The sequence below is a fragment of the Acinonyx jubatus genome, chromosome E1 (genome assembly GCF_027475565.1).
Source record: "Acinonyx jubatus isolate Ajub_Pintada_27869175 chromosome E1, VMU_Ajub_asm_v1.0, whole genome shotgun sequence".
NCBI classification, from domain to species: Eukaryota; Metazoa; Chordata; class Mammalia; order Carnivora; family Felidae; genus Acinonyx; species Acinonyx jubatus.
Genome location: NC_069397.1, coordinates 36,769,912 through 36,796,536, shown reverse-complemented (window position 1 = coordinate 36,796,536; position 26,625 = coordinate 36,769,912). Strand labels below are relative to the sequence as shown.

At 42.3% G+C, this 26,625-nt stretch overlaps 1 protein-coding gene and 2 long non-coding RNA genes across 5 annotated transcripts in view; 1 reads left to right on the top strand and 2 right to left on the bottom strand.

Annotated features, from left to right (window-relative positions):
• The window catches only part of NPEPPS (aminopeptidase puromycin sensitive), a 93,586-nt gene extending 80,734 nt beyond the window's left edge, over positions 1-12,852 (top strand). For all 3 annotated transcript variants that reach the window (XM_027033941.2, XM_053212329.1, XM_053212330.1), the window contains 7 exons: positions 56-275; positions 4,770-4,912; positions 5,340-5,396; positions 8,004-8,111; positions 8,595-8,750; positions 9,040-9,087; positions 11,224-12,852. In XM_027033941.2, coding sequence (XP_026889742.1) covers positions 56-275; positions 4,770-4,912; positions 5,340-5,396; positions 8,004-8,111; positions 8,595-8,750; positions 9,040-9,087; positions 11,224-11,376 — 885 coding nt within the window. In that variant the 3' untranslated portion in view covers positions 11,377-12,852. The remainder of the gene's footprint in view (positions 1-55; positions 276-4,769; positions 4,913-5,339; positions 5,397-8,003; positions 8,112-8,594; positions 8,751-9,039; positions 9,088-11,223) is intronic.
• LOC113592611 (uncharacterized) lies at positions 2,169-11,338 on the bottom strand. The gene is made up of 2 exons (XR_003412516.2): positions 11,202-11,338; positions 2,169-2,662 (listed from the first exon to the last, which is right to left on the bottom strand). It is a non-coding gene; the product is annotated as an uncharacterized LOC113592611 (long non-coding RNA).
• LOC128313488 (uncharacterized) overlaps positions 12,259-26,625 on the bottom strand; it is a 29,585-nt gene continuing 15,218 nt past the window's right edge. Inside the window, exon 2 of the long non-coding RNA XR_008294276.1 lies at positions 12,259-13,443. This is a non-coding gene — a long non-coding RNA (uncharacterized LOC128313488). The remainder of the gene's footprint in view (positions 13,444-26,625) is intronic.

Here is a 26,625-nt window from a genome sequence, read left to right as displayed (position 1 = left end):
CTTTGTTTTGTTTTTGTCTGAAGACTAGATTAATTTATGTTTTTTCCTATCCCAGGCTCGAGCTGGAATCATTAGCACTGTAGAGGTTCTAAAAGTCATGGAGGCTTTTGTGAATGAGCCCAATTATACTGTATGGAGCGACCTGAGCTGTAACCTGGGGATTCTCTCAACTCTCTTGTCCCACACAGACTTCTATGAGGAAATCCAGGAGTTTGTGAAAGATGTCTTTTCACCCATAGGGGAGAGACTAGGCTGGGACCCCAAACCTGGAGAAGGTAATGGATGCACGGAATGGGGAAAGAATTGATGAGAAATTGGACCCTTTTTACTCAGCTGTGGTTAACAGTATCAGTAGCATCTTGGTATCTGTTGGGTGTTACTATGTTTTCAGCTCCCCAGAAATTAAATCTTAGGTCTTTTAAGTTTATTGGTGAAGTTACATGGGTCACCAACATAAAAACAGTGGTGGTTATGTGTATTCACTGTTAAATACGATTCGTAAACAACACAAATGGTGGAAATAGAGGCCTTTTACAGTGTTCCAAAGGCCTGTCTATAGTCAAGAAAAGCTAAAGGGAATTTTAGATGATTTTATTTATTATTGCCATAAATATCAGGCACCTTATATGTACAACTTGGAAAGATACCGAGAGACAGTAAGTGAATTAAGGAAGTTACTGACATTCTACATGTGCTCTCTCCTCTGATTATTTCCATAATTGTGTATTTACTCTTTTGCCGTCATCATGTGTTGCGAATGGTGATCTTGTGGTTTTATATATAATTGTTTTCTACCATCTGCAAATAACTAAAGGTGGTATTTCATCCTGGCAATCTTGATCTCAGAGTCTTTTGCAATAAGAACAACAGTAACAATTACCTAGAGCTCTATGTTTTCCCCTTGTGGATTCAACAAATATTTATGCGCCTAGTAAATACCAGGTACTATTCTGGGAGCTGGTGGTACAGCAGTGAAGAAAGCTTTGCCCTGTGTGGCTTACATTCTAGTGGGAGACACAGCAAACCATTGAACATACGATAATTTAGGTGGCAACGAGTATCATGAAGAAAAATAAAGTTAGGTAAGGTAGATAAAGAGTGGTAGGCCGGTACGCCCTAGCCTGGTCAGGGCAACAGTCACTCATGATGAAGTGGTAATATGAGCATAAGCAGAGACCTGAGAGAGAGCTGTGAGGCCATCTAGAGGGAAATGGTCCAGACAGGGAACAGCCAGTGCAGGAGATCTGCAGCAGGAGCAAGCTTGGGTTGTTCAAGGAATAACAAGGAGGCTAGTTACATCAGGACGGAGTAAGTGAGGGGGACAGAGTGGGAAGCAGCGCAGCTCCTATAGGACCTGTGGGACCTAGTACATTTTCGACTTTCACAGGTAGTGATATGAGAAAGTGACTTGAGAGCTGATGCACAAGAACGTGACTTGACGTACTCAGCTGTGTGGGACCCAGACGAGTGGAGAGGCAAGAGACAGGAGCAGGGAGACATTACAGAGCTGTTCGAGTAATCCAGTTGAGGTGCCGGGTGCAGCTTACACTTGCAGGTGGCAGATTCTGGGCATGTTTTGAAGGTAGAACTGAACCTATTTGGTGGTGGACTGACTGCAAGGGGAAGAAGGAGGAGCCACCACATTCTGGCCCGAGGACCGGAGGGGTGACCTTGCCAGATACAGAACAGGACGGCCGTAGAAGCGGGCTGGGAACAGAGGGACTCAGGAGCTGGGTGTTGGACATGTCAACTTAGACATCCAGGTGGAGAGTCAAGCCTAGAGGTCCAGGCTGAATAAATGCATTTAGTGTGTAGATGGTGTTTACAGCCACGAGACTGGAAGAGATCACGCAGGGCCTGAGTGTAGGCGGACAAAAGAGGTCTGAGGGCTAGGTCCGAGGCCAGGCCAAGATTTGGAGATTGAGTGGAAGACGAGGAGTCCGCAAGGGAGACTGACTGGCCACTGAGGTGGGAGAGTCAGGAGGGAGGAGATGTTCCAGACGTCTTAAGAAGCAGTGCAGAAGGAGCGTTACCCACTGTGACAGCTGGTGCTCTGAGTCCGGCGAGACGAAGGGGGTTGGTGAGGCCATCAGCAAGTTCTGTGGAGCGGCGGAGAGCACTAGTGGTTCTCCAGAGCGGGAGGGGGTAAGCAAAGGGCGCATTCAGACTTTTTTTTTTTTTTAAGTTTTAATGTTTATTTTTGGGAGAGAGAGACAGAGCATGAGCAAGGGAGGGGCAGAGAGAGAGAGGGAGACACGGAATTGGAAGCAGGCTCCAGGCTCTGAGCTGTCAGCACAGAGCTGGATGTGGGGCTTGAACGTGAGATATGACCCGAGCCGAAGTCAGACGCTTAACCGACTGAGCCACCCCCCAGGCGCCCCACATTCAGACAACTTCTTCAAGGAGTTTTGGCTGAAAAGGCAATCAGAGAAAAGGGGATAGTCTGGGGAGAGATGTAGAGTCAGTGGAGGCATATATTTTTTTTTTTTTAATAAAGAGGGAGATTTTGTAACATGTTTTTGTGCTGATGACAATGCTAGAGTAGTAATAGAAAAATCCGTGATGTGAAAGAGACGGGGGGTAATTCCTGGAGCGATGGCCAAGCGATGGAGAGGAGTCGGGACCCAACGAAGGAGTGTGCTTTAGACAGGAGCACAGAGCCCTAGAAACAAAACATAAGAGGGTATGTGGGGTCAGATCCACGCAGACTGGTGGATGTTGTACTTCTCTTTCACGGCTCAAAAACACCTTAATGAAATAGGGAGAATATCTTTAGTTTTCTAGTTTTATAGATAGAAGAATCAAACAGCAAAATAATAAAACATTCCCTTGTGTCACACAGCAAGTGAGTACCAGAGTCAGAATTACAAATTGGTTCTTCTAAGAACCTCACTAGTGTCCTGTTGTGTTATGTATTGATCTCCTATTGTTTTCTTGAACTTATTTTTTTACTGAGTTATAATTTAAATGTAGCAAAATGCACAATTAAATGTTACATTTCTTGGGGCGCCTGGGTAGCTCAGTCAGTTAGGCATCCAGCTTCAGCTCAGGTCATGATCTCGCAGTTCATGGGTTCGAGCACCGGGTCGGGATCTGTCCTGACAGCTCAGAGCCTGGAGCCTGCTCTGGATATTCTCTCTCTCAATCTCTCTCTCTCTCTCTCTCTCTCTCTCTCTCTCTCTCTCTCTCTCTCTCTCTCTTTCTCTCTGCCCCTCCCCTGCTCTCTCCAAAATAAATAAACATTTAAAAAAAATTTAATGTTACAATTCAGCGACTTTTGACAAAAAATACACTGAAGAGGTTGCCTCGGGGCCTCTTCCCAGTCAGTCTTTGCCAGGCCGGTTCCCCTAACCATCCCCTCCAGGCAAACACTATTCTGCCTTTTTTCACCCTAGATTAATATTATCTCTTCTAGAATTTTATGTAAATGGAATCCTAATATATTTTTTCCTGCTCTTACATCTGGCTTCTTTCAATATAATGTGCTAGAGATACATCCAGGGTGTTCATTCCATTTTATTGCTTAGTGGTATTTCATTGTATGTACCACGACTTAGCTGTTTTGGTACTGCAATCCATCATTGCTAGTGTTAACTTTTTTTTTTTAAGACATAGTATATAATAAAATGTACCTTTTAAAGTATACAACTCAGTCTTTTTTAGTTTGTTCACAGCATTGCACAACCGTCACCACCATCTAATTCCAGAATAACTTCTTTAGCCTCAAAAGAAACTCCATACCCATGGCAGTCACTCCCCATCCCCTGGCAATCCCGATCCCTGGTAACCACTAATCTGCTGTCTGTCTCTATGGATTTGCCTACTCTGGGCACTTCCTGTAAATGGAATCATACCCCGTGTAGCCTTTTGTGTCTCACTTTTTTCACTTAGCACAATGTTGCTAAGGTTCATCCGTGTTGTCTGTCAGTACCGCATCTTCTTATAGCTGAATAGTATTCTGTATGGATATACCACATTTTGTGTTTTCATCACTTGGTGGGTGTTTGGATGGTTTCTACTTTTTGACAGTTGTGAATACTGCTGTGAACATGTGTGTACAAATTTTTGTGGACCTAACACTTCCATTTCTATTGCGTGGACTTGCCGGATCATACGGTAACCCCATGTTTAACCTCTCTAGGAATTGCCAGACTGTTTTTCCAAGTGGTCACAACATTTTACGTTCCCGCCAGCGTATGAGGGTTCTAACTTCTCCACGTCCTTGACAGTGCTTGTCATTGTCCGTCTTTTTTAGTCATCCTGGTGGGTGTGAAGCAGATCTCACAGTGGTTTTGATTTGCATTTCCCTAATGACCAAAGTTGAACATCTCTTTATGTGCTTATTGGAGTAAACCGATCCATCAGATTTCGATTTTTAAAAATCTAAGATTTCAGTTGGTTATACACAGCGTACTAGTTCAGTATGTGGCCTTTTTCCTGAGTCTTGGGTCAAAACTGCATGATCTAAGCCTGTTTCTTTCACATATAATCCTTAGCAATGTAATTACCTAGATGGAGTGAACATTTAGTAAATTCAGATCATTGGCATTTGTAGACAAAGTCAGCAAATTTATTTGTTTGTCTAGTGTGTTTATTAGCACTTCATTTCACTCTTATGATTTGAACAATATAAATCAGTGTTCTCTCGAGTACTAGGGTAATTGATTGTGTTTGTTCAAGATGGTAGACGTGGTATAAGATATCCAAGTAGCATATTTGTGAAAATGGGATTTTTAAGCAGTGTTGTGTCTCTTTTACTTCTTAATCAGGTCATCTAGATGCACTCCTGAGGGGCTTGGTTCTGGGCAAACTGGGAAAAGCAGGACATAAGGCAACATTAGAAGAAGCCCGCCGTCGGTTTAAGGACCACGTGGAAGGGAAACAGATTCTCTCCGCTGATCTGAGGAGTCCTGTAGGTTTTCATGATAAACAACCTTGATTTCTAGATGACTGCATCATTCTGCACACAGTGTGGGATGTATTTAATGGTAACCAGAAATGACCTAGACACTGACCCACACATTGTGTCTGACTCTGTGTTAATATGTGCCATTTAGGTGGTTGTAGCCAGCTTCTCGTTTGTTTAAAGTTTCTCAGACTACACTGTGCTTAAAGCTGATTATCTGTGCACATTCCCCTGAGAGAGCCGGTGTGCATGCCGTCTCCCTGCCTGGTTTTCAGTATGGGCTCCGAAGCTCTTTGTCGCACAGTTTGTACGTAACATCCACACACAGCTGTTTACAGTCGTGTTGACTTGCTTTCTGTCTTAACATTAGAATATTTGGAACAAGATGCATTTAATCAGATGCCTTCTTTGTTGTTCCTGTATTCTCTTGTAGGTTTATCTGACCGTTTTGAAGCATGGTGATGGCACTACCTTAGACATTATGCTAAAGGTGAGTACATTTGGAAAGGGTTTCCATCTTCTGCTGTAAAACTTGGATTGACACAGTACAAGCTTTAAGTGGTTAAAAAAAAAAAAAGTCCTGGCGAAAGAAATATATGTAGATATGCATGTTGCAGACAGGCAAATATTAAGAAACTATGGGAGAGAGATATCATGTCTGTTCACGTGTACTACCAATACAATGCCAGAGGTCATCTAGTGTTCTCACTTTTTTTAATTTGTAAGTTTATGTATCTTAAACCAAAAAATGAAGTATTCATTTTGATTAACAAGTCAAGCTCTTAAAATTTTCCCTTCTGTGTAAACTTACATAGGATCCTTCCCATTTTGAAGAAAAGGTTTGTGTCCGTGCTTAGGGGAGAGAGAATCAGGTGTCTCCAGGGTTTGAGTTATGTCAGTGCCTCTTATGAATGGACAGGAAATTAATTGACTTGCCTGCGTAGCCTCTGTAGTTTCCCCAGAGGGTTGGCATGTAATTAAACTCTAATACAGATACTGTACTTATTACCATCGAATAAAATGTGCAAAATGTGTCTAAATACCCAAATTACCTGTCAAATCTGCAAAGCCCATTCGTTTAAAGACCTGCTCTTAGTGGGAACAAACAGAACAGGAATAGGATGTGCTTTGCTACTTCCATCTTTAATGGATTAAGAACACTTTCCTGACCTCAAGTAGATCAGAATTGCAAATCCAATTTCTAGTATTTCATTTTAAACAAATCCTGTTTTTTTTTTTTAATGTTTATTTATTTTTGAGAGAGAGAGAGAGAGCATGAGCATGAGCAGGGGAGGGGCAGAGAGAGAGGGAGACACAGAATCCGAAGCAGGCTCCAGGCTCTGAGCTGTCAACACAGAGCCCGACACAGGGCTCGAACTCAGGGACCGCGAGATCATGACCTGAGCAGAAGTCAGATGCTCAACCGACTGAGCCACCCAGGCGCCCCCAAATCATATTTTTTAAATGATTAAAATATTTTGAAAAATGTAAACTTTAAGAAACTCAAAATGTGCCACTTTACTGATCTTGGACAAGAGTTTCCTTTCTAATAATATCAAAATTATACTTTGGGTTTAACTTAACTTTCAATTAAATGACATTGAGGTCCCTTCTCAGTCTTAATATTCTGTGAAACTGTGCACTATGAATCCTGTATTTCTTTGCATATGAAATCAGATATTTGTGGGTTTTGTCTTTTCCATAGCGGTATGGAACAAAATAGGGGTTCTGAAATTCTCATGACAGATACCTTGACATTTTCATGTCATAGCACACTTTTAAGAATTTATTCTAGTATGTATGTTTAATAAGTGTTGGCATCTATTTAATGTAAGGGAGCTGACTATAATTCTGATTTACTATCGAAAGAGCTCTAATGAAGGCCAAATTAGGTTTCTTCAAGAAACCAGTTGATGGGAGATGAGGAGGATTGTCTTCTGTTGGTAATTTAGGAGTAATGAGGCCTGCTAAAAAAGAACTTTGATTTCAAAGTATATTTGGAATGTGGTGTTATGGTGCCATCTAGTGGACTAGTTTAACAGGTTCTCCTTGGGGAAAACCATGCTTCTTGAAAGCCAGAGTTCAGACCTTGAGTCCTGGAGCTGAAAAGGACCTTAGAAATTATCTCTCCACCCCACTCATTTTACATAAGAGGAAACTGAGATCCAAAGAGGTTAAGGACTTAGTCAAGGTCACACAGCTAGTTAGACACAAAACCAGGACTAGAACCCAGGTCTCCTGACTTCTATCTATTTGACTACACTGCTGCTCAAAAGAAATCAAAGGAAAAGAAGAGGAAATGGGGGCCTGTGATGGGGTGTGCGGACACTGGTCAGTGTAAAATCTTCAGTGAGAAAAAAAGTCAACAGAGTCTATCGATTAAGTTGTCTTGGAGAGATATCTCATATATGCTTGTAATTTTTGTATGCATAATGTTTTGTTTCTGATGGTGGAAAAAAGACTCGGTATAATCACTGTGGAAGATTTAGAGACTAGAAAAGTATAAAGAAAATACTTACCTGTAATTTGAAATGTTTAAAAAGGTCACAAAATAGGTATAAGATGATCTGATGTCCAATTTGGTAATGTACATACTGTAATAATTTAATTTTTTCTTTATGCTTCTCATTTTCCTAATTTCCTGCATTCAGCATGCGATGCTTTTGCAGTTGAAAAATTTGATGATACAGAATCCCACTGATCAGAGACCATCGTTAATATTAACATGCATTTTTGACTATTAGAAATTAAATTGATGACCTTCAATGGTATTGGCAATCATCAGTTTGTTCGTTTAACACAGAACATTAGTCAGACATCATACCCCTCAGATCTTGAATTTAAACTGCTCAGAACTGATGACCAGCCATTCACATAGTACTCACTTACATTTAGTGACTTACTATAATGGTAAATCACAAATTTAGTGCCTGAACATCCTGTTAAGTTTTATCTTCTGTTAATTTTATGCCCTGCGCACCTAGCCAATGAGAATATAGAACAGAAGTTTCACCTTACTGGGGGAGAAGCTCATATAAGCATGTGTCTGACTTCCAGGGGACAGTTAACTATCTCGATCTGTATTTTTTCACTATAGCTTCACAAACAAGCAGATATGCAGGAAGAGAAAAACCGAATTGAAAGGGTCCTTGGGGCTACTCTTTCACCTGAATTGATTCAAAAAGTCCTCACGTTTGCACTTTCAGTAAGTTACAATGAAAACTGCTTTTAGAGGGAATTGTAACCTATCAATCTGTGGCAGCTGTCTTTGATTCAGTATTCTCTTGATCTGCTTTAACCCCTTCCTCTTAGTCTGGGGGAAATGGAATGGGCTTTTGTTACTGACCTCTATCTATATCTGCCTCTAACGGTGGGAATCGGGATAGTTGGAAGCAGGAATAAACTGGCAAGCCTACTTATCTTACCCCTGTGCCTACTTTCTGTCTCTTCCTTTCTTTATCCTGTAGGAACCCAAGCAAACATCTATTCAGCAGCCTGTTTTTACCTGTCTCAGTGCCTCATTCTCAATTTGGCTGATCTTTAGGAAGCTTTCTGGTGCCAGTTATTCCTAAAATAAGGAATGAGGGTCTTCAGTGTGATTACTTGGGTACCTCGACAGCATTTGCCCTTTCTGGCACCAGAAGATGTTTTGAGTACAGTAGACTTTTCGTTCCCTTTCTATTTCTAGGAAGAGGTACGCCCACAGGACACTGTGTCAGTAATTGGTGGAGTGGCAGGAGGCAGCAAGCATGGAAGGAAGGCTGCTTGGAAGTTTATAAAAGACAACTGGGAAGAACTTTACAATCGATACCAGGGAGGATTCCTAATATCCAGACTAATAAAGGTGCGTGAAGATTTTTATTTTGAGTAGCTTGCTTATCATAGATGTTATTTAGAGACATCCCTGATTCACTAGGCCTGTAGTCTTTGCTCTTTAAGGGTTTCTTCCAAAAAAAAAAAAGTTCCTTAAATAATTATTAGCTTTATTAAAGGGCTTCTCCATCACCCATCCTGCACCTTCTAGAATATTCTGAAGTTGGGAGACTATAAAATGATTTGGTTTTTAGGTAAATGGAAGTTTGCTCCTAGCGTCTTTTAGTTACATTTACTATTTAAACCATTGTTTTTTTCAGCTATCAGTTGAGGGATTTGCAGTTGATAAAATGGCTGGAGAGGTTAAGGTAAGCAAAGTATTGTTTCCTTTTTACTTTTCAATCTAGTAAGTAAAAACACTAACGAGCCAAATTGTAATGATACGATGTTGGGGTAATGCTGTATTTATCCTTGTTTTTGCTTGGAAAAAGACAGCTTGGGTTGTGTCTTTAATGCTTGAAGAATTTAGGGTTGGAATCATCTTTGAGCACTTTGCAATATGGTTGAAGGAACATGGTGGAACTTGGAATCAGTCGATCTGAGTATAAATCTGTGCTCTGCCCTATGTTAGCTATGGGACTTCCAAGTAAGTTTTTTGATCCCTGTGAGCCTGTCTCCTCATCCATAAAATGGGATGATGATAAGATTGTTATTTAAGTAATGTAGTGGGACTGGAACAGAGTAGTAGGTCCTCGATAATGGTTCTTTTTTTCCTTTCTAAAAACAACCTTCATAGGTCTGTCCTGTGCACGAGGAGACAAGATGGCTATGCAAGGAATCTCCTCTTAGCCCTTACAAAGGAGAATCTTCAGTTTAGTGGTAAAGTTCAGCATTTGAGGAACAGATATACACTGATGAGGGAAATCTTAATGTTAAGCCTTCCATTGCATTTAATTGTGAAGTTATTTTTGAAGAGTCACTTTTACCTTTACTTCTTGAAGGCAGTGGGGTTACGAGGTGTGAATGTGGAGGCTCTGAGGGCTGTTGTGTTGTTTCACTCACTCTGTGAGCCATTGTTTGGAATTTTAAGATTTCAGGTCTTGAGAAAACAGTGGAAGACTTGATCTCTGCCTTCATTTAACTTACATTGTATGCTGTGGAAACAGTTACTTTACTGTAAAGGATAGAAGTACTCTGAAGGAGAAGTACATATACCTGGTTTGGAGGGGAAAGGCAGTGAGTGGCCAAGCTGAGGCCGGGAAGATAGGTAGAGGCCAGACTGGAGGGCCTTGGAGGCCATATGAATTTTCCTAAGAGTGCAAAGCCCTTGAACTGCTTGTCAACAGGGGAGTGAGTTGATGTGATTTGTACCATAAAAATTTCAGTCTGGCTGCAGTATGGGAAAGAGAAACATTTTAGGATGCTGACTGCAAGCAAGAATGATAGAGTAGCTTTCAGGAGATGGAGTTATGAAATTCAAGGGCTTGGGTTTGTTAATCTTTAATTCAACAAATATTTACTGATTGGCTTCTCTGTGTTGTGAATGTACCTGGCAGAGGAAGAAGGAAGAATCAACGGTAATTCCTGGGTTTCTTATATGTAAACAGTGGTGCTATTTGTGGAGATGGAATGAGGGGCAGTTCTGTATTGTACTTGGGCCCTAAGAACCCAGCCCCAAGAACGAGCCTCAGCGAAGGCGCCATTGTTGTTTGTGTGAACGAGGTTATTGATTTCCAAAAGTTCTAGACTTAATCTGATGAATTAGTCATTCTTTTCCTTTACACCTGTGACGACTGGTTCAAAGTAAAGACCCCTATCCTTTCGTTGGTTGGTATTTAAGAGTTGCTCTGTTTACTATGAATCTTGGTATACTTCATTGGAACGTAGTTTATTGAATCTTTAATCAATAAGCTTTGGATAAATTATAATAAACTCAGAAATGGTTTTGTTGTATGAAAGATGTGAGTCTGTGGAGCAGCAATTTAATCTTTGTGGTCTTATCGCCTTCACAAATTAATCTTTGTTTGAAGCAGCCAGAATGTGTGCGTCCTTAAGGACTCTGCCTGCCAAGTATTGTGCTAACAGTTTTTATGGATTTTCTCTTAAACTTCTGGACTAAATAGTTTCTTACCAATGAGAAAACAGAATGATTAATGTACTCAAACTCACAGGCTAATACATGACCGAACCGAGATTTGAGTCCCAACCTAATTCCAGAGCCCTACATTAACCACTAGATAATGAACCTAAAAGACAGGCCAGAGGTTCTGCCTCTTTGTTACCTTTTGATTAGATTTGAAGCATGTATTTGGAGAAGAATTCCTGTATGCAGGTCTAAGGGGCTGCTTTGTTTTCTTTTAGCCTGGGAGTAGCAGTGGTAAATTTTCATGATTAAAGCTTTTGAATCCTTTACAGAACAGTGGGTAACTTCTCATGACCTGTGATACTTCTAACTTCTTACCATTGCTAGTACTGATCCTACCTTCTGGGTTGTGTTATACCAGGCTTTCTTCGAGAGCCACCCAGCTCCTTCAGCTGAGCGCACCATCCAGCAGTGTTGTGAAAATATCCTGCTGAATGCTGCTTGGCTAAAGAGAGATGCTGAGAGCATTCACCAGTACCTCCTTCAGCGAAAGGCCTCGCCACCTACGGCGTGAACCCTGAGCGTCGCCACCGCGGTTCTGCTGCTTGGCTGCAGGGATGAGGTGGGGCTACCGAACAGCTGATTCATATGCCGAGAATTTGGAGTCTTCTTTCAAACCAGTGGGGGTTGGACGATGAATGTAGTTAACTGGTTCCTGCTCACACTCCAGAATTAAATTCTATTGAAAAAGGAAAATCAGCAATTCAGCAAAAAAATAAGTAAATAAATAAAAATAAAAAATAAAAAATGTAAATATGATAGTAATAAAATAGAGCATAACGAAACTGTGAAACTTCCTGAAGCCTTGTCAGTGGTTAAAAGTATTTAACACTCTCCTGTTAATGACAGATGTTCTGTTTTTATAACCTACCAAAAGGAAACTAGAGGCTTCTGGGTGAAGAAGATTTTTTGTGAAGTGGGTTCTGCGAGCAGCCTACAAGCCAAGGGTAGTGTCCATTGCTCTGGGAATGGTTAAACGTGAAAGGTTGATAGCTGGTATAACATAGAGTCTGTGCATAATTCCAAGTGTTTTTTGGTTTTTTGTTTTGGGGGTTTTGGTTTTTTTTTTTTTTTTGGTTTTTTTTTTTTTTTTTTTTTTTGGGCATGGGGACTGATCAGGAATATATATTTTCCTGCATAACTCAATCTGAACCAAGGATTGTAGTTTTCCTCCTTGCCTTCCCTTCTGTGTGACCCCCTTGGCCAAAAAAAAAAAAAAAAAAAAAAAAAAAAAAAAGTTAAAAAACCAAACCTATCCTGGTCTGGGTTTTTCCTCCTCCTAGTTCCACCCCCAACCTCCTCCCCCCCCCCCCCCCCCCGGTGTCCTTCTTAGAGATAAAGAAATAATAAGGAAACATCTTTTATAGCCACATTAAATAAGAGAAACTGATATACATTATTTTTCTTTCTTTTTTAAGATAACTTTTAAGAACCCTGAAATGCATATAGGTGAGACATAGAGATGAAAGGGTTTTCAGCCAGGCCATCCTGAAGGAGTTACTCTGCTAACAGCGGTCTTAGTTGTCTGACAGGCCAACTGTTAAGCCTCTTTCCAACAGTGTCAACACTGGCTTCTCCTGGTTCATTCTGGACACGTAAGAAGTCCGTGGTAACTGCTGCAGGGGCCGCATATTAGTGGTAACTGGTTCAAACAAAAGCTGTAAGCCTGTGTGCCACTCTTCGCTTTAACAGTGTATCCTACTAACAAGCCTCACCTAACTAATCCAGCAAGTTTTAACTCTAAACCTCTTTCCTTTTCTCTGGCCCTACCTTTTTTCTTTTCTTCCCTTTTACCTTTTCTTTTTATTTTTCTTTTTAAAAATATTTTTTTGTGTTATTAACAGGAATTCATATTTGGTGTGGCTTAACTGTATTTCAGAAGGTCATCAGATTGTGAGACTGCTTCCTTGAAACATTTTTGTGCTATTGTTTTAAAAAAATAATAATTAAAAAACAGTTGGCGTTAATAAAAATGTCAATGTGAAATTGATGTCCTGATTTCTTTTATTCTCTTCAATAAGAAATTATAAACGTTTCCTATCATTCACTAGGATTATAAGAAGTTTTGCTATCATGGGATTTTTTGAGTCTAAGAAAATCCAGTTTCTGAATTCCTTAATGACTAAGACCTAAACAGAAAAATCCTGAGTCCTTCTAAATTCATTCTGGATCAGTCAGCATTCAGGAGTTAACCTGACACTTGCCAGTTCCCGTTTCTTGAGGCTCTCTTGTCCAGGTGCCACACGCAGGGCGGCCATGAGGCCATCTAGGCATGTGCTTAAGGCACCAGCAAAGTAGGGACACCAAAAAGACTGAGAAGAAATCTGCTTAGTATTCTCATTTTACAATTAGAAATTCTACAAAGAAGTAATTTCATTTTCAGCATATATACAAGTTTTGTGTATAATAGTTAATTGGCTTGAATTATGCTGTGGCACAGGTGGTGGAGGGTGTCTTCTGCGTCCCCTTCAGAGCCGCTCCCATCCTATTCTGTGCCCCGGGAGGGCTTGGCCCACACGGACTGCACTGACAGGGTCCTTTGCCCTCTGACTTCAGGTTGTGTTGATCCAATTTGTAATACCTTCAAGATCAAAAGGCATGAGGAGAGGACGGTCAGGGTATTTATTCACCAGGCTTCCTCATCCCCAGGTCACATGGATCGTCTGTGACCCTCTACCAAAGGCCACGACTCCTGTTCAGAAGCCCTCTCTAGCTTCTAGCTCCGTCACTTTGCCCCTTCAAATGTAGGGAAAGGATTATTCCCTTACTAGCTCTGGATCATTCCATTATTCCTTGTTGGTTCCCCTGAACTTTGCTCATGTCTTTGTAAATAGTCCCTTTATTAAACCTTCGTCAAGTTACCTAGTTCAAGTGTGTTCTCTGTTCTCTACTAATATCCTGACTGATTCTGGCACCAGAGTCCTGATGATAACGGGTCTCTAAAGGTGTTAATTCAGCCTTTTTGGTGTTAGATTTACTGCTTGTCTTCCAAGTAGCTCCCTATCGGGTAATATATTCATTTTACAGGTGAGAAAGCAGGCTCAGAAAAATTAGGTAAAGTTACACAACAAATAACTTAGGGGGCACCTGAGTGGCTCAGTTGGTTAAGCATCCAACTCTTGGTTTTGGCTTAGATCGTGGTCCCATTCTCTCTCTCCCTCCCTCCCTCTTAAACTTGAAAAAAAAAAAAAAAAAAGAAAAAGAAAAAAACAACTTAGAACCAGTGGTCAGCCCAAGATCACCAGCCTCTAAAACCTGTTTTCTTCTCACTAATTGTCATGTCTTCACATTTAAAAGGTCATACAGGGGGCGCCTGCGTGGCGCAGTCGGTTAAGCGTCCGACTTCAGCCAGGTCACGATCTCGCGGTCCGTGAGTTCGAGCCCCGCGTCAGGCTCTGGGCTGATGGCTCGGAGCCTGGAGCCTGTTTCCGATTCTGTGTCTCCCTCTCTCTCTGCCCCTCCCCCGTTCATGCTCTGTCTCTCTCTGTCCCGAAAATAAATAAAAAACGTTGAAAAAAAATTAAAAAAATATATATAAATAAAAGGTCATACAGTCAGACTGGGTCCAGGCAACAGCTTTAAAGATTTTTAATGATTTTTCCTTGGTTAAAGATTTTAGTGGAAATCAGAAGGTTGGAAAGAAAGATGAATGTGGGGTACCTGGCTGGCTCAGTAGAGCATGCAACTCTTGATCTTGGGGCCATGAGTTCAAGCCCCACATAGAGCTAATTAAAAATTTTTTTTCAGGGGCGCCTGGGTGGCTCAGTCGGTTAAGCGGCCGACTTCGGCTCGGGTCATGATCTCACGGTCCGTGAGTTCGAGCCCCGCGTCGGGCTCTGTGCTGACCGCTCGGAGCCTGGAGCCTGTTTCGGATTCTGTGTCGCCCTCTCTCTGACCCTCCCCTGTTCATGCTCTGTCTCTCCCTGTCTCAAAAATAAATAAAACATTAAAAAAATTTTTTTTTTTCAAAAAAAAAGATGAATGTGTTACTTCCTATAGGGAATTTGACATTATCTTTTATTAATGGGAAGCAGTAAACCATTTTGGAATACTACATGGTGCTGCATGAATTCTTAAACTTACAGTTTCTGAGGATGGGTTTCAGGGAGCAAGGAGCCCCTCGAAAGTATTGGTAAAGAATAGATCTCTGTAGTGTGCGATTTAGGGGGTATGAGTGGAGTTCTGGAGCTTTGAAAAGATTCTTTCAATTCTGTTACCCAAACAGGTCCTAGAATGTGATCAGAAAGACTTGGAGCCACATTTGTACGGTTAGTGATTATTTTTTTTAGCAGGGCAGAAAATAAACAAGCTTTTGGTAATCTACTTACGGCACTGAATCTACACTTAAGAGATAGCCTCATTTTTTACTGAATAAATTACTTGATGAGAAATTAATCTCTTCTTACTTACTACATACTGATTTTAGGCTCTCCAGGTTTTTGGTGTGTGTGTGTGTGTGTGTTTTTTTTTTTAACGTTCATTCATTTTTGAGAGAAAGGGAGAGACAGAGCGCAAGTGGGGGCGGGGCAGAGAGAGAGGGAGACAACAGAATCCGAAACAGGCTCCAGGCTCTGAGCTGTTAGCACAGACCCTGAGGCGGGGCTCGAACTCACAGACCGCGAGATCATGACTTGAGCCAAAGTTGGAAGCTCAGCCAACTGAGCCACCCAGGCGCGCGCGCGTGTTGTTTCAAATTTTTTATAAGACTGGAGCGCCTGGGTGGCTCAGTCAGTTGAGCGTCCAACTTCGGCCCAGGTCATGATCTCACAGTTCGTGAGTTCGAGTCCCACGTCCGGCCCTGTGCTGACAGCTCGGAGCCCGGAGCCTGCTTCGGATTCTGTGTCTCCCTCTCTCTCTGCCCCTCCCCACTCATGGTCTCTCTGTCAAAAATAAACACTAAAAAATTTTTTTATTTTTATTTTTTTATAAGACTGTCTTCTCCTTTGAGATAATGCAGAAATTCACCCAAGGTGGACCGTGCCTTCTTGCACCGCCCCCAGCGGGCACAGACTGCTCAAGGTGCTTGGTTTCCAACACAAGCACAAGAGACAGGAGACCCTGATGGTAATAAAATGTTAGGCCAAACAACTGCCTTCCCTGGGAAACCAAATCAGAGGATTGGTTGCTGTACCAGGACATTTGATGGCAAATGGGATAGACGGCAGGGTCAGAGGAGGGAAGGTTTATTGGGCTGTTCGTGCCACTTGTAAAAAAAAGTCTGCTCGGTCCTGCAGTTCTGCTGCTGGTATCTGGTAGGTGTTGCTTTCAGCACTGAACTTCTGGTTCCAACACTGGGGTAGAGTTAACGACAGAAACATAGCTGACTATCGATCTACGCTTTCTCGGGGAAGTTGCCAGCAGCTGACAGGAGACATACTGTATACCAATTAAGATGACAACCGAAGAAAAATCTAATTAAATCTTGCCATAGTTTGGCTGACCATGCCAGCATGGCCGTCTGAGCCATCTGCCCCTCCCCATACCCCCAGCCAACTTGAACCATTTTCATCAGTTGGACAAGTGGTGCAGGTATGTAACATTGCACTTTAATTTCAGCCCACTCTATTAGGCGGCTGATTATCTACTTCGTATTGTATATGCTAATCTTATGGATATTCTCTCTTTTTTTAATTTTTTAAAATTTATCGTTGAGAGACCGAGTGCGAGCGGGGAAGGGGCAGAGAGAGAGAGGGAGATACAGAATCCGAAGCAGGCTCCAGGCCTGTCAGCACAGAGCCTGATGCAGGGCTCGAACTCCCCAACAGCGAGATCACGACCTGAGCTGAGGTGGATGCCCACCAACTGAGTCACCCAGGCGCCCCACAGATACTCTCTTCTTAATGCTTACTATTTAGACTTCTGCTAAGGCAGTTAAGATGAAGAAAGCCACATACTGAATGGCTAATGGTTTAATAGAAGTCTCAAGAAAACAATACAAGATAATGAAGGAGAGATGGAGAACCAGTTTATAAGAAAAAGTGCAAAATATTTAAAACGTTTGATAGGAGTGAGGATGGATGACATGATTGTTGCTTTCTTGATAGGTCAGTTTCCGCTTCTAGGAATAGAGCACTTGAAAGTTGGACATGTGAAGGGCTGTGGTAGGATGAAGTTAATGCTGTGGCCTTTTAGAGTGTGAAGGAGTGCCTTCTCTCACTTGGCTCTTTTTCTCTGCCCCCTTCACCACCGCTCTCCGGGGCCTCTGGCAACCACCAATCTGATCTCTGTATCTATGAGCTTGGTTTTTTGTTCTTGTTTTTTTTAACATTTCACACTTGAGAGACATCACTTGGTATTTTGTCTTTCTCAGTCTGACTGACTTCACTTCGCATAATGCCCCTGAGGTCCATTCGTGTTGGCGCAGATGACAAGGCTTCATTCTTTTTATGGCTGAATAATATTCTAGCGTGTGTGCACATGTGATGTGTGTGTGTACATGTGTCCATGCTACAGTTTCTTTATTCATCCATCCGTTGGTGGACACGGGTTGTTTACATAGCATGGCTATTGTAAGTAATGCTACAATGAATGGGGGGGTGCGTGACTTTTTTGAGTTAGTATTTTCATTCTCTTCAGATAAATACCCAAAAGAGGACTTGCTAGGTCATATGGTATTTCTATTTCTAATTTTTTGAAGAGCCTCCATACTGTCTTCCAGTATGCATCTGCACTAATTTACATTCTCACCAACAGCACGTGAAGGTTCGCTTTTCTCCATATCCTCACCAACACTTGTTACTTCTTGTCTGTTTGATTCTGGCCATTCTGGCAGGTGTAAGGTGATAGCTCGTTATACTTTTGATATGTATTTCCCTGATGGTTAATGATGCTGGGCATCATTTCATATGCCTGTTGGCCATCTGTCTTTGGGAAAAGGTCTGTTCAGGTCGTGTGCCCATTTTTAACTGAATTATTTGCGGGGTGCTTTTTGCTATGGAGTTGTAGGAGTTCTGTAGAGATCTCGGGTACTAGCCACTTATATATGACTTGCAAATATTTTTTCCCATTCAGTAAAGTTTGCCTTTTTGTTTTGTTAGTGGTTTCCTTTGGTGTGAGGAACCTTTTTAATATTATGTAGTCGCACTTATTTTTGCTTTTGGTGTCAGGTTAAAAACAAACAAACAAGACAAAACATTGCCAGGACTTATGTCAAGGAGCTTACCAACTATATTTTCTTCTAGGAGTTTTATGGTTTCAGGTGTTAATTCTTTAATCCACTTTGAGTTCATTTTTGTGTATGGTGAAAGATGGTGGTCAAGTCCCATTCTTTTGCATGTGGCTCGCCAGTTTTCCCATCACCATTTATTGAACAGACTGTCCTTTCCCTGTTGTATATTCTAAGCTCCTTTGTCATAAATTAATTGGCCATACATATATGGGTTTATTTCTGGGCTGTCTATTCTGTTTCATTGATCTACATGTCTGTTTTTATGCCAATACCATCTTGTTTTAATTATCATAGCTTTGTAATATAGTTTGAAACCAGGGAGGGGGATGCATCCAGTGTTGTTCTTTCTTGAGATTGCTGTGGCCATTCAAGGGTTTCTCACTTCCCTCATCTACTAATAGAGTACACGGATGATCTCTAAATGGAAAGATAACAAAACAGTACATGACTTATAAGGTCTTTTGCCTACCAAATCTGGTCTACTCTCCCTGCCCCGCTGACACTCTTCTTTCCAGCAGATGGAAGGTTCTAGAGCTGTGTGTCCAAATACACTAGCCTCTAACCATATGCAGCTATTTAAGATTAAATTAAAGTAGGGGCATCTGGATGGCTCAGTCGATTAAGCGTCGGACTTCAGCTCAGGTCATGATCTCGCAGTTCGTGGGTTCAAGCCCTCCATCGGGCTCTGTGCTGACAACTCAGAGCCTAGAGCCTATTTCAGATTCTGTGCCTCCCTCTCTCTCTGCCTCTTTCCGACTCACACTTTCTCAAAATAAATAGACATTTTAAAAAAATTGAAATAAATTAAAAATTAAATTCCACGTTTCAAGTGTTCATTAGCCACATATGGCTAGTGGCTGCTGTATTGGGCAGCACAGGTGTCTACATCATATTCCATCATTGAAAGTTCTGCTGGACCCCCTGTTCTACATGGAGTATGTGCAAGTGCATTTTTTATTTAAGGTAGCAAATAGTTACATAATATGTTCTTCTTTACCAACCTCTTGTAACATTGCTACTCATCTAAGAACATTGTATCACCAACCCCTATCCACTTTAAATTTTATTTCTGTTTACGAATGTGATACATACTCGTTTTCTAAAATTTGAAGAAAAAAAAAGAAGAATGAGCACTGGGTGTTATATGGAAACCAATTTGATACTAAATTATATTTTAAAAAGAAAAAGAAGGGGCGCCTGGGTGGCTCAGTCGGTTAAGCGGCCGACTTTGGCTCAGGTCATGATCTCGCAGTCTGTGAGTTCGAGCCCCGCGTCGGGCTCTGTGCTGACAGCTCAGAGCCTGGAGCCTGTTTCGGATTCTGTCTCTCCCTCTCTCTGACCCTCCCCAGTTCATGCTCTGTCTCTCTTCTGTCTCAAAAATAAATAAACGTTAAAAAAAAAAATTAAAAAGAAAAAAAAGTGACCATCTCTTCTTAAAAACCTGCCTCCCAGAGACCGTCATGATTACAGATGCGTTTGGGAGGTCTTCTTCCAGCTATGTTTTTACACTCTAGTGTATGCATTTTTTTTTATGTTTATTTATTTATTGTTGGGAGAGAGAGGACATGAGTCGGAGAAGGGAGAGGATCCCAAGCAGGCTCAGCACTGTCAGCACAGAGCTTGCCACGGGGCTCAAACCCGCGAACCGCGAGACTGTGACCTGAGCTGAAATCCAGAGTCGGACGCTTAGCCGACTGAGCCACCCAGGCGTCCCCCTACCGTATACATTTAATTATTTTTAGTAACAAAGACAGGCCATGCCCCTTTTGTTGTCCCCCTTTGTAACCCGTGCCCAGCTTTTTTCGTCTTTGCCTTAGGGAAGCTAAGTGTGCTCGGCTCAGACCTGTGACCCCTGATGTCATGCTCTAAGTCATGAGGCTAATCACTAGAAGTCACTTGAGCACAAATTAACGGTTGGCAAGTGCATACCTTGAGCAGCATTTCTTCCTTGTTTAGATTCACTGGCTCAGGAGTGTCTTCCAGCCTGACTGCCTGATGTTAAATGCCAGTTTTGTAGAGTGCACACATTTGAAGAATGTGGCTTTAAGCTCCTGGCTCGATTAGTTTAAGTGGTTCGTGTAATGAATTCACTCGGTGTTCTTTCCTCACTGGAGATGTGAACTGGCACTATATTTGGAACTAACATTTGCAACCCTATGCACTGCTGCCTGGGTGTTTAGTGACAGATTTTGGTTGTTACCACTCTTAGGTGGATTTAGGAAGTTATATGGTGACGGATTTCACTTTGATGGGGAGAGATATAGCTGGCTTAGGGTGAGAAAAGAAGAAAAGAAATGCCCTTCTCCTAGACTGCAACCTGCAGGGACTTCAGCTTGCGGCAGTTGTTGAAATGAGGCCGTAAGTGCCTCCCCCTGGGCCCTGCTTACCTGTCCAGTGCCTGCCGCGTGAGCCCGCACAGCGCTGTTAACCTCCTACTCTTCCACTCTCACCATTAATTTGACCATACCTCACTGCTTCCAGTAAATAAACGTGCCGTCCATCTGCAGACGACCCGAGTGTGCGCCAAACGAAGGGGAGACCTGAGACAGGAAGAGTCTGGGCGCTTTTGAATATCCATATTATCTTCTGTGATCCCCGCTCGACCACCCCACCCAGGGTGGTGGACACAGGTTCTCGTTGGTGTTTGAGCATCATAGAAACAACACGACAGGTGACAAGAGCACCAGCCTTTCCCGGTAACCATCAAATAATACAGTGACACTGTGTGCTAACCTCACGACCTGCCATGTGATGCGGGACATGTGTGTTTTGATCACGAATCAAAGGGTCAATGAAATGCCCTGAAGTATTAGTGAAATTGTTTTTGGAAATATCAGAAGCTTATCAGGAAAGCCTGACAGAACTGAACTTAAGGGCAGAATTCAAGGCAAGATTCTTTGTTTTTTATTTACAGAATGAGAGAGAGGGGGTGGGGGAGGGGCAGAAAGAGAGACTCCCAAGCTGCACTGATAGCACAGACCCTGACTCGAGTCTTGAACTCAGGAACCGTGAGATCACGACCTGAGCCCAAGTCGGCCGCTTAACCGAATGAGCCACCCAGGTGCCCCTCAAGGAAAGATTCTGATGCATTATTTCCTATGGAGTCCAGATATCGGGCAATGGTTACAGAAGTTTTCAGTATAAAAGGATATTGTACTGGGCACTAAGGCTACGGAATTAAATAAGGCAGATTTGGTCTCTGCCTCATAGAGCTTACAATCTAGCAAGAACAAGAAATAGTGAACGAGTTACTCCTAAGTGTCACGGATCTTTGGAATGGGAAGTGCAGGGCGGTAGAAGAGGACATTACTAGGGAATCCAATGGCTTTAAGCTCGAAAATTCAGGAAAGGCTCCCATGAAGAAATGATGTTAAACAGGCCTGGAAGATGAGTAGTTGGTAGCCAGGCAAAGAGGAGAGGGAGAAGTGTTCTAAGCAGAAGGAATAGCATGTGCAATGGGCCTGTGGCTGAAAAGAACCTGACCTATCTAAGGAACCAAAGGTAATCCAGAAGAGCTGGAACAAAGAGGACTCTGGGGAAAGTATGAAAGAGGAAACTGGAGAGGCTGGCGAGGGCCAGACTAGAGAGAGACTTAGGCCATATTAAAGATACTATACGGGGGCAGCTGGGTGGTTTAGTCAGTTAAACGTCCGACTTCAGCTCAGGTCATGATCTCACGGCTCATGAGTTAGAGCCCCGCGTCGGGCTCTGTGCTGACAGCTCAGAGCCTGGAGCCTGCTTCAGATTCTGTGTCTCCCTCTCTCTGCCCCTCCCCCGCTCACGCTCTCTCAAATATAAATAAACATTTAAAAAAAAATTTTTTTTTAAATATCCTATACTGGGGCACCTGGCCAGCTCAGTCAGTGGAGTGTGGGACTCTTCATCTTGGGGTCATGAGTTCGAGCCCCACGCTGGGTGTAGAGAGTATTTAAAGGAAGAAAAAATATTTAGGTAAATACTTCAGGTAAAATACAATGGGAGACCATCCCTTTCCTCCTCTGTAAAATGAGAAAAATAATACCCCCTCATAGAGTCACCAGGGAACAAAATGAACAATGCATGAGAAAGGTCTCTGTCAGTTACAAAACATTCCAAGAATACTACTGATAGAATATTAGCAGTGGCACTAATGACCTGTGCTGCCTTCTTAAGTAAAATAACTAATAGTTCAGCCCTCCTTCTGAGTGGGAATATGAAATAATCCATAAAACCCTGACTTACTCAAGGGAACTGATGGAAAGGTCAGAAGTTTATTTCGGTTGAAATTTCCAGCATGAGGTTCAGGAAGCCTAGGGATGAGCTCAGATGTTTGGAGCAGGATCACACCATTTATGGCCATGTGTATTTCCCCACTCCATACCAACTCCCCAACACCACTTCCAGAAAAGATCAGTATTCTGCCTCCTCAAACCCACCAGAGCAGCACCACTAAGACATCCTTTCTTCTTGATTTCTTCCAGTCAGCGCTGGGGCCCAGCATCTCCCAGGGTAGCTTTTGTAGAAACTGCCATCATTCCAAAACACTAAACTCCTCTGAGCTGTTCGTGGCAAACTAATTACCCCACTTAGCACCTGCATTACGGTGTAGGAAAATCTCAACACCTTTCCAAATCTGTGAGGTCTCATTCTTCTGGAGGGTCTGTGAAGGAGGTACAGTGAAACCTCAGAACGGATGCAAAACCTGGGGTTCACCTCTCCGGTGTGACCGGCATTGATATACTGCCATGGAGGACTCAATGGTTGATTTATGGGGGGCCACTTCCTATCTGTCTGCGACACATTATTACCCAAGTACAGAAGGGAAGAACTTCTGCAGGTGTAGGCCTTTGATTTAGGCCCCATTCCTACAACCCTCTTCCCAGGTCTGCTGGAACAAATCAGACACAATTCTTCTCCAGAGGCAAATGACTACCATAAGCGCTCCACAGTATTACACACTAGGGGTTGCAAACTTGTATTTTCTCTTTGGCCTATAAAATGCTTTTTCAATCTTTCTGAAAATTGATGGGGTGCCTGGGTGGCTCAGTTAGGCGTCCAACTTCAGATCTCACAGTTCGTGAGTTCAAGCCCCACATCGGACTGGACTCTGTGCTGACAGCTCCGAGCCTGGAGCCTGCTTCCGATTCTGTGTCTCCCGTCTCTCTCTGCCCCTCCCCCACTCCCTCAAAAATAAATACACATTAAATCTTTTTGGAAATGTAAACGCCAGTTTTTAAAAAAATCAGAGCATTTTACATAAAAATCCAGATTTCCAGTTTATCTCAATAATCAGAAGATCTGTCTGCAAACTGTCGGGAGCTGAGTACTGACTTATATGACCAGCATTTAAAAAAAATTTTTTTTTAAGTTTTTTTTAATGTTTATTTTTGAGAGCGTGCACACATACAAGTTGGGGAGGGGGCAGAGAGAGAGGGAACGAGAGAGGATCCCAAGCAGGCTCCGCACTGTCAGCTCAGAGCCTGACGTGATCTCACAAACGAGGAGATCATGATCTGGGCAGAAATCAAGAGTCTGACACTCAACTGGCTGAGCCACACAGATGCCCCAAGACGATAATTTTTTAAACCATAATTAAATTTTTTTTAAATGCATCACTGGGAGGATGGGCAAAACGGATGAAGGAGAGTGGGAGATACAGGCTTCCAGTTACGGAATAAGTCACGGGGATCAAAGGCACAGCACAGGGAATACAGTCAATGGTACTGTCATAGTGTTGTGGGGGGACAGGTGGTAGCTACCCTTGTGAGCGCAACCTAATGTATATAGACTTTTGAATCACGATGCTTTACACCTGAAACTAAAACGACATTGTATGTCAGCCAGCTACACTTCAACTTTTAAAAATTTACACGTAAAATAATACACAAAAATCCATCGATTTTAATTAATTAATTAGCATTTAAAGTGCATCACGAGGTGTCAGGAGACCCAGGTTCTCCTAGAGGCGTCAACACTGACTTAGAAGACCTCGGGGCAAGACACTCTCTGGAACTCACGTCCTGTTTTGCGAAATGGGACGGTGGAAGAGATAATGATAAGAACACCAATCTCGGTGCCGGGTGGACAGAGGGGACAGTGCTGTGTGAGTAATTGGACACTCTGGATACAAATGGTCACCATCTCAAACTTAGGTTAGGTTATGGTAGGTAAATCTTAGGTTAAAAAAAAAAGCCAAGGTCTGTGTTAGGTGCCAGAACCTTATGGAGGAAAGAACAAGAGCCTGCCTTCAAATTGCTCACAGTCTACGGACTTCAAGCTGTATTACAAAGCTGTAATCATCAAGACAGTATGGTACTGGCACAAGAACAGACACTCAGATCAATGGAACAGAATAGAGAACCCAGAAATGGACCCACAAACGTATGGCCAACTAATCTTTGACAAAGCAGGAAAGAATATCCGATGGAATAAGGACAGTCTCTTCAACAAATGGTGCTGGGAAAACTGGACAGCGACATGCAGAAGAATGAACCTGGACCACTTTCTTACACCATACACAAAAATAAACTCAAAATGGATGAAAGACCTCCATGTAAGACAGGAAGCCATCAGAATCCTTGAGGAGAAAGCAGGCAAAAACCTCTTTGGCCTTGGCCGCAGCAACTTCTTACTCAACACGTCTCCAGAGGCAAGGGAAACAAAAGCAAAAATGAACTATTGGGACCTCATCAAGATAAAAATCTTCTGCACAGCGAAGGAAACAATCAGCAAAACTAAAAGGCAACCGACAGAATGGGAGAAGATATTTGCAAACGACATATCAGATAAAGGGTTAGTATCCAAAATCTACAAAGAACTTATCAAGCTCAAGACCCAAAAAACAAATAATCCAATGAAGAAATGGGCAAAAGACATGAATAGACACTTCTCCAAAGAAGACATCCAGATGGCCAACCGACACATGAAAAAATGCTCAACATCACTCATCATCAGGGAAACACAAATCAAAACCTCAATGAGATACCACCTCACACCTGTCAGAATGGCAATGGCTCACATTAACAACTCAGGCAACAACAGATGTTGGCGAGGATGTGGAGAAAGAGGATCTCTTTTGCATTGTTGGTGGGAATGCAAGCTGGTGCAGCCACTCTGGAAAACAGTATGGAGGTTCCTCAAAAAATTAAAAATAGAACTACCCTATGACCCAGCAATTGCACTACTAGGTATTTATCCAAGGCATACAGGTGTGCTGTTTCGAAGGGACACATGCACCCCAATGTTTACAGCAGCACTATCAACGATAGCCAAAGTATGGGAAGAGCCCAAATGTCCATCGGTAGATGAATGGATAAAGAAAACGTGGTATAAATATATACAATGGAGTATTACTCGGCAATCAAAAAGATGAAATCTTTTCATTCGCAACTACGTGGATGAAACTAGAGGGTATATTATTAAGCTAAGCAAAATTAGTCACAGAAAGACAAATATCATATGACTTCACTCATATGAGGACTTTTAGACACAAAACAGATGAACATAAGGGAAGGGAAGCAAAAATAATATAAAAACAGGGAGGGGGACAAAAACATAAGAGACTCTTAAATATGGAAAACAGAGGGTTCCTGGAGGGGTTGTGGGAGGGGGCACGGGCTAAATGGGTAAGGGGCACTAAGGAATCTACTCCTGAAATCATTGTTGCACTATATGCTAACTTAGATGTAAATTTAAAAAAATAAATTAAACAAATAGAGAACAGCCAAAAAAAATTGCTCACAGTCTAGTGGAAAAATAAAAATGGAACTAGAAAAACATTTGCAATGTAACGTGTTAAGGGTCAGTCTAACATATGTGGAATTCAAATAAATATGACTTATCTTCCCTATAATGGGATGAAGGTTGGTTATACACAGTGATATGTTGTTTGGGTAAATCAAAAGGTCTCAAATTAGGGGTGCCTGGCTGGCTCAGTAGTAGAGCATGAGACACTTGATCTCAGAGTGGTGAGTTCAAGCCCCAGTTTGGGCAGAGCTTACTTTAAAAAAAAAAAAAGTTCTTGGGGTGCTGAGCCTAGGTGGCTCAGTCAGTTGAGCTTCCGACTTCGGCTCAGGTCATGATCTCACAGTGTGAGTTCGAGGGCGGCATCGGGCTCTGTGCTGACAGCTCAGAGCCTGGAGCCTGCTTCGGATTCTGTGTCTCCCTCCCTCTCTCTCTCTGTCCCTCCCCAACTCGCATTCTGTCTCTCTCTCTCTCTCAAAAATAAATAAACGTTAAAAAAAAATTTAAAAAGGGGCTCCTGTGTGGCTCAGTCCATTAAACATCTGACTTCGGCTCAGGTCATGATCTCCGGTTTGTGGGTTTGAGCCCCGCGTCTGGCTCTGTGCTGATAGTTCAGAGCCTGGAGCCTGCTTTGGATTCTGTGTCTCCCTCTCTCTCTCTGCCCCTCCCCCACTCATGCTCTGTCTGTCTCTGTCAATAAATAAATAAATAAATAAATAAACAAACATTTAAAAAAAGTTCTCAAATGAGTTAGCAGAATATAAATTTAAAGCTTCAGACGATCTCTTCCAAGTGTTTAGCTTAAAAAAGAAAAAAAAATGTGTGTGTGTGTGTATACTTTCGTCCACAGCCTTTTGCTTAGACCCAATTTTC